The sequence below is a fragment of the Argopecten irradians genome, chromosome 3 (assembly GCF_041381155.1).
Source record: "Argopecten irradians isolate NY chromosome 3, Ai_NY, whole genome shotgun sequence".
Classification (NCBI taxonomy): domain Eukaryota; kingdom Metazoa; phylum Mollusca; class Bivalvia; order Pectinida; family Pectinidae; genus Argopecten; species Argopecten irradians.
This window is the reverse complement of record NC_091136.1, coordinates 39,203,569-39,214,174: the sequence shown is the minus strand read 5'-3', so window position 1 is coordinate 39,214,174 and position 10,606 is coordinate 39,203,569. Positions and strand designations below refer to the sequence as shown.

The following is a 10,606-nucleotide window of genomic DNA, read 5'->3' as shown; positions in this document are numbered from 1 at the left end:
TATTTTCGAATTCAGATTTAATTTTTTTATATGAACAGTATTTGCCTAACATATATGATAAATATATCTTAGTAATATTTACGAATTTCTCAAAGATTATTTTGATATTTTTAAGATGCTGATCATACTTTTTTAATTATTACGGAACTAAACCGGAAACAGCATTCGGCAATATGGCGGCAAATTTCAGTGACGAAGATTTTGCAAGACAGCTTCAGGCTCAAGTAAATGATTCCATAGAACATACGTGAAAATGAATACATTAACATAATTATTAAACTTCACACTACCTTTGAAATGTGATTAGATAGTAAGAAAATTGCCCATAAGTCATAAACTCGGTTCATGATCTGCTGAGCTGGCATTTCTGGATCAGCTTCTGTGCATATTTCCGTGTATAACGTTAGGCCATATGATTTGGGATCAGATATCACTGAAGACATACCAACCAACCGTCGTACATTCTAGTTCTTTTCACATGAGAAAGGCACATTCCGTCACAAAAAGATGCTGATTATTTATCCAATGATATTCAGATTGCCTGATTGGTAATTATAATGTAACAATTTCATAGTTGTATGATACTTTCCTATTATATATATGTATACACATCGTTATTTATTAAAGTAATTATTAAGAAAGATGATATTAAAGAACAAAAAGTTTATTCGTCTTGGTCAAGAGTATAATGGCAAATAATCAATGGCACTACTAGCAACAGTGATTGGGTAGACATTGATCACACCATTGAACTTCAATCACAAATCATAATTTAAAACATTTTTATTCCTTCATCATGTTAAATGTGTTGAATTAGTTGACATATTTGGTGCATTGTTCAATTGAGTGGGAGGTATTGACGACATTAAATATACATTGTATTATTGTTTTAAGGGAAAATTCCGACTGTGAACAGATTCTTACTTTGTCAGAAAAAAAATCTATGTATCTATATGGTATATCATCATCATCTAAGCTTTTTTCCTTTGGACACATAATATTTACGATCTAATACTATGTAGTGATTCACATGTGAAAAACTTTTGAAATTCATGTAATATGAGATACAGTATTGATGTTTTATGCATGACACAGTTGTCAAAAATTGTTAAATCTATGAGATGGGGAATTTTATATAACTTCTAATTATTCAATTCTTTTGATGTACATCAAAGGACCAAACTATCTATCTCATCTAGATCTGTTTCACACAGAGCCTTCTGTTTTGTTACCTGGTATGATATATACTTCAGGTGTGGATGTAATGACAGCTTGTGTTTAATTTATCATGAGATGGTAAAACATATAAAATTTTGTTTGTTTGTTTGTTTTTTATCTGTTTATAATTAATCCTCATAATTCTGTAAATGTAATAGGAGTTATTGGTAACTGATACATAGTCATCCTTGATGCTCCAGGGGTTACTTACACTTGACATTTTATACACCCCTGGACTATCTCATAGTAAAACTGAAGGCAGTTCAAGAGAAAATAATTGACCAATTACCGGCTTGCAGAGACTTCCTTTGAATATTACAGAGAGAGCGATGCCCAACTTCAAAGCAACACAGTCAATTGCAACCACAGTGTACTGTTATACAATTCCTTTGTACTTCAAAAGATCAAATTACCTGTGTTTTCTGGTGCCTTCAATTTTACTATGAGATAGTTCAGGGGTGGATATATAATGTCCGTGATAGTAAGCCCTGGAATATCGAGGTTGACACACAGTATGAAATCTTCCTTTTTTATTTCCATTTCAGTTTGATGCAGAATCACTACAAACAGATCTTGAAACCACAGCGAACAGAGTAACCTCCAGCCATTCAGTTTCAGACAGTGATTCTGATATTACATTAGACCCAGAATTGGAGCAGGATCGTTTGGCATTCAACATAAATGAGAAAAACACATCAATAACATGCCCTTCGGTGTCAGACTCTGATTCTGATCGAACACTTTCCCCAGACCTATTCGATGGGGATTCACCATTGAAGGATATGTCTCATAATAGTAACAATAACGTAAACAAATTATCAAAACATACTTCATCATCTATTAAAAAAAGCAGTGAAAGACAAAGGACAGAAAAAGGACTACACAAACGGTGCAGTAAAACACATGAAATATCAGACTCTGAAGAAGAGGCAGAGTATGTTAGAAAAGATGATAAAAAGTCAAAATCACATGTGTCACCAGTTAGTTACAGTCATGAAAGAAATAAGAAATCTCCTTCTAATCAGCAAAAGTCTTCAGAACACAGCAGCAGTTTCCATGAAGCGCGAAGTTCTGGTCAGAAGAAACAAAGTCCTGGTGAAAAGGATAGAGAATCCATAAGTCTAAAGAGAAAGCGTACATTAATTCTAGATGATGAACCATCTTCAAACAAAAAAGAGAAACCAGCATGTCAATATGGATCAAAGTGTTACAGAAAAAATCCATCACACAAAGAGGACTTCTACCATGCAGGTATGTTGCATTAAAAAATCTATGATATGTTATCAAATGTGTATTGTTTTACCATATTTATTTGCATCAATCAAAGTTAAAAGCTTAAAAAAAACTGGGTTCATTTCAGTACACAAATATTGTTAAACGTACCAGTATATCACCTTATCTCAAAGTCCAACTCCATTTGCCTATTTTTACTTTTAGAAAAGAAGTCTAATGATTTGCACGGTAGGTAATGATAAATTGATGAAATAGCTCATTCTAACTACAGTTGTATTAGCAAATTAATCAGTATCTTTAATTAAAAAAAGGATACAATTTTCATGTCAATTTTTATCAAAACATATAGCTAAAAGGTGATTTATAAAGTTTCAATAATTTCTGGAATACCTATCCACTGTTAAAATACATTCTACATATTATGCTTTTTGTAAATGCATTCATTGTTTAATATCTGTCTTCCAGTTGATGACGATGCTGAGCACAGACCTTCGTCCAGTTCATCATCACATCCTCCTCCTAAAAAGATTAAGACAGGAGGATCATCATTAGCGAGGGGTCCCTTAACACCATCCAGTGTCTATGAGGATGCACAACCACTAAGTTTCTTCTTAACCAAAGTACATGGCATCGACAACAAGTACAACAGGGCATGTTCTATGGATGTGAAAGGTGAAACCTGACAAGCACATTAAAATTGCATTTCAGGAGATATTGTTTAGAGAAATGGTTATCTTGGTGTAGTTTGAAGATGCAAATAGTTACTATACTTTAACATTACAATGAAAAAAGTAAAACACTGTTTTCAAATTGAGATGCTAGAAAGTACACAAATATCAACATGAAAGGTATATCTACATGTGTAAAATGTACTGATGTTCAATCTTACAGGTATGAACATACAATAATGTAAAGTTCATAGTAATATTTGATTGAAGTTGTTGTATAATGATAAATAAACTATATGGACATCATGTAAAGTTTACCAACAAGCTTCTGATATTAGACTGGTAACTCCATCTGAATAATGTTAATATTTTTTTTCAGATATTCTCTCACCAGACATGGGAAACTTGGTAGCATCATGTCAAGTAAGTTAATATTAGTAGTTAACAGATATTTGTATGTACATGTAGTTAAACAGGTGCATCAAATGTTCTGAAAATGTCTTCCTCAATGGATCAAATTAATATGTAGTTCTGTCACTATAGGAATGGAAAAAATATGTGTGCATGTGTCACAAACTTTTTTTATACAATTTACATAGGTATGTCAAAAAGCTTAATAAAAAGCGAATGACTTGTTACCAAATAACTTGTCAAGTGTTGGTCAACCATTCCATGGTTTATATCATGTTATCAGTCAGTCACTCACTCACCATCTTCGAGTGATACTTAGGGAGCTAAACCCAAAAGGGGGGAATTGTAGCACAAGACTTGTGTAGCTTGTCTATTTCATCTTCATGGGGTGGGTTTCTGACATTGGAATAATCCACATCTTAACATGAGGTCCCAGGAAAAGTTTCAAACACAAGGCGCGCCAGTTAGGAATCTAATTTAAAGATACTCCACCGCTGACAAATGGTATTTTTTTCACAATTAAACAGGAGCAGACGTCACGATTGAGTATTTGTCTTCAGTAACAAAAGTTACTTACTTTAGACCATTACCACCATTGAAAAGTTTGAGCTTCTAATTTTACTTCACGTTAAAAATATTGAAAAATAATTAATTGCATCCCGAAAAAATTTCGTGCCACTATATCCTATATGAAATGAAGTGCTGATTGCGCATGCACCAAAGGCGTAGTAAATTATTTTATATTATTTTTGTGTTAACTATATATATATGCACCCAATTAAACACCAATTATTGTTCAAATGATGAATATCATTTATGCTCTGTCGGCCGTGGAGCCTCTTTAAAGGATTTGATATCTCCTTTATGTAATATATTGTTAAAGAAAATTTGGTGACAATCACAAATGTTGGATACCTTTAAATACTTAAATTATCAATTGTTTATTGGATGCTTCAATTATCTAATAGCTGATGATCTGATAATTATCCTCTATTTTTCTCCAGTTTAACTATATGTTTGAGATCCCATGGTTAATGAAACAATACCCACAACAGTTCAGGTGAGTATAATCAAACATATCAGTCAAATGTAGGAAAATGATATAAGAAACACAATCTTATCTATAAGATCTATAAATATCTATGTCTGAAGGTTGTCAGTGCCAGAAGACCTTCGAGCTAAGATTTTCACTTTCTAAACAACTCAACCTCTGCTGCTTTATAATTTTAGTTTAGAGAGTAACACTGCTTTGTTGTACAGATCTTAACCTCTGCTGCTTTATAATTTTAGTTTAGAGAGTAATACTGCTATGTTATACAGATCTAAACCTCTGCTGCTTTATAATTTTAGTTTAGAGAGTAACACTGCTATGTTATACAGATCTAAACCTCTGCTGCTTGTCCACGGCTTCAAGGGTCCCAACAAGTCAAGTCTGGAGGCGGAGGGTTCAGCATACTCCAACATACGGTTCTGTCAGGTACATCTTAGTAGTGTTTATTTTGTGGATGGAAGTTTTCTGAATATACACAATGTACATTGTAGCATGAAATACACGAATATTTCATTGTGCATATGCATACTGAATATTCAGTATATTTTTGTAAATGTTCAGAACGTACAAGCAAGAAACAAATTGTTTTAAATTGATCCATAATCAATGTCACTAGAGAAAAAGATAAGCCTCAAAGCTGAAATTCGAATAGCCACCAGCACAGATATTGCGGTGGAACTTATTTCCAGTCACAATATATTGATTGTAAACAGAAAATTCCATGAAGCCTGTTTAGCTGAATTAAAGTTTAATTGTAATTTGAATTTCTTCAGGCTCGTTTGGATATGCCTTATGGGACACATCACACGTATGTATTAATTTCATTTTCTCTTAATGATAAGACTCTATAACAAAAGGTAGATTACATTAATGGGATAATTGAAGTTGTACAATTTCAAAATTAACAATTACCATATGATAGTATTACACGATATGATGCATTTTCTTGTTGCAAGTCATCAAATTTTGGTGAATGGTCTGAAGTTTAGTTTTTATTGATAGGAAGATGATGTTCCTGTTGTATGACAATGGAATGCGAGTCGTGATACACACCTCCAATATGATAGAACGGGACTGGTTCCAGAAAACACAAGGGTTAAGTATCATAAAGTATTTAATCCTTGATATACAAATTACTTCTCGTTTACTGCCAGCTACCCTAGAGAATGATGTAAGTTAACAAGCCCATACCGCTTAGCGGCTGACTTGTATTGAAGTATGGTTTGAGAGTAGTGCTATTATAGGCATTATTGCCAAAACCTTACAGGGAAATTGGTACTGATGTTATGTGTATGCACTGAGCGGTAGAGATTTGTATACTTGCATCATTCTCAGATAAGTAGCGTTGTCTAAGTGTAAAGTAACCACATTTGAGAGCCATTTACAATGGCGCTTCTTTAAAACAATTTAATGTGAGGCACAATATTCTTTCTTTTTCTTTTCTTATTTGTTGGCAGTAGATGTTGAATCCCTATCACAAAGTAATTGAAAAATGTGGAAACTAATATGCATGCATTAAACTGATAAATGGTAAGTTTCAGAATGCCTTCCTCAGCTTTTTACCTGGAAGAAAATACTCAATGAATATATTCATTAGCTCACCTGGCCCGAAGGTGTCTGTCCGTCAATATTTCCTTTAAATCGCTACTTGTCCTAGAGTTCTGCATGGATTGTAACCAAATTTGGCCACAAACATCCATGGGGGAAGGGGAACAGAACTTGTATAAAGTATGGCTCTGACCCCCGGGGGACCCAATAGGGGAATTAGAGGTAAATATTCGAATTCCTTCAGAAAAGAAACAATGAACCTGTATTTAGAACATTACTTGGCATTACAAACCAGGTGAGCGATACTTGCCCTCTAGGCCTCTTGTTTTGGTTTAGTGCGCTGTTGAATCATCAATATATATTTTCATTTTGGTTTAGTGCACTGTTAAATCATCAATGAATATATTCATGTTTGTTTAGTGCGCTGTTGAATCAGTGCACTGTTGAATCATTGCTCTAGCTACCCATCAACATTAGCAAATATACAAAACTTTTGAGATCATTAAAATGTTTACAGTATATCGCTGTAATGTAATCCTTTGTATTATGTCCGATACAGAATGTGGATCAGTCCACTGTTTCCTAAGCTTCCCAAACCCAGTAGTACACAGGGAGAGTCTCCTACAGGATTCAAGCATGACCTACTGGAATATGTGTCAGCCTACCAGGCTTACCAGCTCAAGGAATGGAAAGATCACATCTTCAGTCACGACATGTCATCTGCTAGGTCAGTCAATCCAGGAAAATAATGTAGTTTTCTATGTAGTGAAATATTTTCATGAATATTTTTACTGATTTGTGAATGGGCCAAGGCCATTGACAGAATTATGGGAAGGACTTTTCGAAAGGAAGCTGTAATTTATTAAGCATCTATAGTATTTGAAATATTTTTGTAATTAGTTCACATATGTAAAGTACAAGAGCTAATTGAGTAACTCATCATTTAAACCAACATCCAGAACTAGATTAAGTGTACCAAAGTCTTATCCAGAGAAATGTTGAATTATAAGATTATAAGAATAGCCTATCAATTCTCAATTTAATATAGATCAAAAGGTGAGCAATTCGTTTCAGTTGTTCTAAAATTGGTTTCAACAGGATATTTGCATGGCATGTACATGTATTCAGGTACATGTATTCAGTAATGTACTGCAAATATCAGCTGTATAAGTTACTTCCCCTTCATTTACTGATTCTTCTTTTCATATGTAATAGTCTTGTAGATGACATTAATCCATAAATTAGATGAATGAACATTACATATATATTCAAAACTAAACTCCCTTTCCAGAGTATTCATAGTTGGTTCCTGTCCAGGCAGACATGCTGGAGACAAGAAAAGTCGTTTTGGTCACATGAGGCTGCGTCGTCTGCTCCATGAACATGGTCCGGAGAAGGAGCTTGTAAAGACATGGCCTGTGGTTGGTCAATACTCCAGCGTAGGGACATTAGGGCCAGCCAAGGAGACATGGCTTTGTACTGAGTGGCTACAGTCTTTGGCCACGGTCAAGGGGACAAGCTCAGTACCACTGATGACCATTCCACTACAGCTGGTAAGGGGATGTTTTGGTCATTACAAGTTTTATATAGTAAGTAAGACATGTCCATAACAAGCATGCCTACAACAAATTGATTTCTATAAGTGTAATGATTTTGATTCATTTGTATGTATGTGAGTATAACAAACTATGCCCAAAACAAACATGTTGTCCTAGTTGTAAAATATCATGTATTTATTTGAATAAAAGGTGAAAATGTTTTCAAAATTTTATTTTTAGAAATAATCATTCATTTGAAATATCATGAGTGTTTTAGGTAATTGTTTAGGGAAGAATTAAATTCTTAAGTTGATATGCTTCATTCTGATTTATTTGATAGGAAATGTTTCAAACATGACAAATTCATTATCTAGATATTTCCAACAAAAGATGACGTGCGGACCAGTTTGGAAGGCTATCCAGCAGGAGGCTCCATTCCTTACAGCATCCATGTGGCTAAGAAACAGCCATATCTCCATACATTCCTCAAGTAGGTCTATACACAGATAGATATGGAATGGAAAAATAACCTAGTAATAACAAGGTAGAAGTGATGTATTTGGGAGTCTTGGGTCATGCAGGTATTTTAGTGGAATATCTCTTACCTAACGTCTCAGGTTAGGAGAAATATTTAACTAGATTAGCCATTCTCATTTTGTAAGCTTATCAGTCTAAATGTGAATTAGGTATAATTTTCCATATAACCATTCAGGAAGCTTTGTTAATTATATATGTCCTTTATCATAAGTTCTGTTTTGTACTTGCACAGCCAATGGAAGTCTAAGGGGCGAGGAAGGAGTAGAGCTATGCCTCACATCAAAACTTACACACGACCTTCACCTTCAGGGAAGGAGTTAGCCTGGTTCCTTGTGACTAGGTATGTTAAATTGAGGAATATATTTAAAAGAAAAATAGCGTGAACATTTTCACAGATTACCCAACTTTTATGTATACATAGAATATATAGGGACAAAATAACAACGGGGACATATTTTTGGCTTGGCACTAGTTCACATGTGAGAGTAAGTTTTCAAACAATTTTTATTTTTGAATCAAGTGTGGAGTTTGACCTCTTTTTTACTGTGAATTTAGACTTCCTTTGACTACAAAACTATTTATTGTCTACCTATAGTGCCAACATGTCCAAGGCAGCCTGGGGAGCTATGGAGAAGAAAGGAGCTCAATTGATGATCAGGTCCTATGAACTGGGAGTCCTTTTCATTCCAAAATTCTTTGTAAGTTTCTCTAAGATAATCAAAAACAAACAAAAATGAAAATAAAATTAATAATGGATAATCAAGGTAACTTTAAATTTTAAATGTATTTTGTATCGTGCATAAAGAATCTTTTTGTGTAAAACATTTTTGCTCACCTTCCTGAAGGGCAAGTTTTATGTCTATAACCTATTGGCCCAATTGATTTCTTGGGTTTAAGTCTACCAAATTAAAGCTTACTTTTCAAACAATAACAATATTCTTTCTTTTCAATAGGGAGAGAAAAACACATTGAGGACAAGCAGTGATGTGGAGAGTATTGGTGGTAGTAATGTGTTTCCAATTCCTTACGACCTTCCAGTGACCCCTTACACTAAAGCAGGTAGACATTGTATATAGACAATAGTCATAATAAACAAATGTTTTTACCTGGGACTCATCATTAATTTCTTGATTTTTGTATCCAAACTTGTCCGTATGCTCTTTCTGCTACATATGATTTTGTTTAATAAAATGAAGAAAGCAGATTTCTTACACAGGGACTAAAGGATGTCAGGACAAATATACAACAAATTTTGATGTTTTATCTTAAAGATGCTCCATCGCTGACAAATGGTATTTTTCTTCACAATCAAAAACATGAGCAGATAGTTGAGTATTTTTCTTCAGTTACAAAAATTACTTACTTTACACCTTTACTACCATTCGAATGTTTGAGCTTCTAATTAAACTTCATGTTAAAAATAGTAAAAATAATTAATTGCATCCCGAAAAAATTCCATGGCACTATATCCTATATGGAATGAAGTACTGATTGCGCATGCACCAAAGGCAAAAAAAAATTATTTTATATTATTTTTTGTTTCAATTAGACATATATGTACACGATTAAACACCAATTATTGTTCAAATAACGAATATCATTTATGCTCTGTTCGCGGTGGAGCATCTTTTAAGTCTAGCTAATGTTTCTCTACAGGGAAATTTTATGTTTCACTCTCGAAATAATTTATGGAATGGAATTTTCTGATGGGTATTGTTTCTGTAACTTTCATGTTTTCTTGATTATAGACAAGCCATGGATCTGGGATATTGCACACAAAGAACTGCCCGATACCAATGGAAATATGTGGTGCCCTCCTGGTTCCTGATAATACATGTTTAAGGACTTCCTGGATTCAGGATGTTGGATAAGTACTCGCGTAATCCGACGGACACATGTGGCAATGTCCAGGTTCATGGAAATGAATCCGATGGACATATATGTGGTGTTCTTTAGGTTCATGGAAATTGATATGATGGAAACATGTTGTGTTCGCCAGGTTCATGGGAATGGATTTAAATATTGGACATGAAATACCATCCTTTGAATAAGAATACATTTAAATAATACTGTCTAGGATTTTGCAATCATTGTCTTAGGACATATTTGATTCTGGCTATTTTTATTTGTAGAGTTGTTGGATACTAGTGGAAATACATTGTTGTATATCAGCCATTCTTGATAGAATCACTCACTTAAATTGTCTGAATTGACATGGAAAAACTATAATGCTCTTCAATTCATCTGGAAAGATTTCAATAAGGTATTCCTTATGCTAAAAGAATGTTACAAAGTATTTTCCATTAAGACAAATGTCTCAGATTAAAGGTGCTAAAGTTTGATATTTGCATATACATGTATATCTGTATAAAGTAGTAAGTTTTTATAGGGACAACCAAAGA

General features: G+C 33.8%; 1 protein-coding gene across 3 annotated transcripts; it reads left to right on the top strand.

The window, feature by feature from the left end:
• Positions 1–137: 137 nt before the first annotated feature.
• On the top strand, positions 138–10,580 carry LOC138318530 (tyrosyl-DNA phosphodiesterase 1-like). Of its 3 annotated transcripts, none has more exons than XM_069260974.1 (16): positions 138–224; positions 1,764–2,469; positions 2,656–2,679; positions 2,917–3,123; positions 3,499–3,542; positions 4,535–4,590; positions 4,911–5,007; positions 5,355–5,389; positions 5,584–5,676; positions 6,689–6,856; positions 7,421–7,682; positions 8,042–8,157; positions 8,437–8,544; positions 8,800–8,902; positions 9,158–9,263; positions 9,953–10,580. In XM_069260974.1, exons 1-16 carry the CDS (start codon positions 174–176, stop codon positions 10,030–10,032), a joined length of 2,256 nt encoding a protein of 751 aa, XP_069117075.1. In that variant the 5' UTR covers positions 138–173; the 3' UTR covers positions 10,033–10,580. The 3 variants fall into 3 exon arrangements, with proteins under 3 accessions (XP_069117075.1, XP_069117076.1, XP_069117078.1); XM_069260977.1 differs by lacking the exon at positions 138–224 and adding an exon at positions 274–548; XM_069260975.1 differs by lacking the exon at positions 2,656–2,679.
• Positions 10,581–10,606: the final 26 nt, after the last annotated feature.

Excerpts from the sequence above, each read along its gene's own strand:
- LOC138318530 (XM_069260974.1), top strand. The coding sequence starts at position 174 with ATGGCGGCAAATTTCAGTGACGAAGATTTTGCAAGACAGCTTCAGGCT. Across the intron at positions 2,470-2,655 it reads AGAGGACTTCTACCATGCAG|AAAAGAAGTCTAATGATTTG; the intron begins GTATGTTGCATT and ends TTTTACTTTTAG. Across the intron at positions 6,857-7,420 it reads CACGACATGTCATCTGCTAG|AGTATTCATAGTTGGTTCCT; the intron begins GTCAGTCAATCC and ends CTCCCTTTCCAG.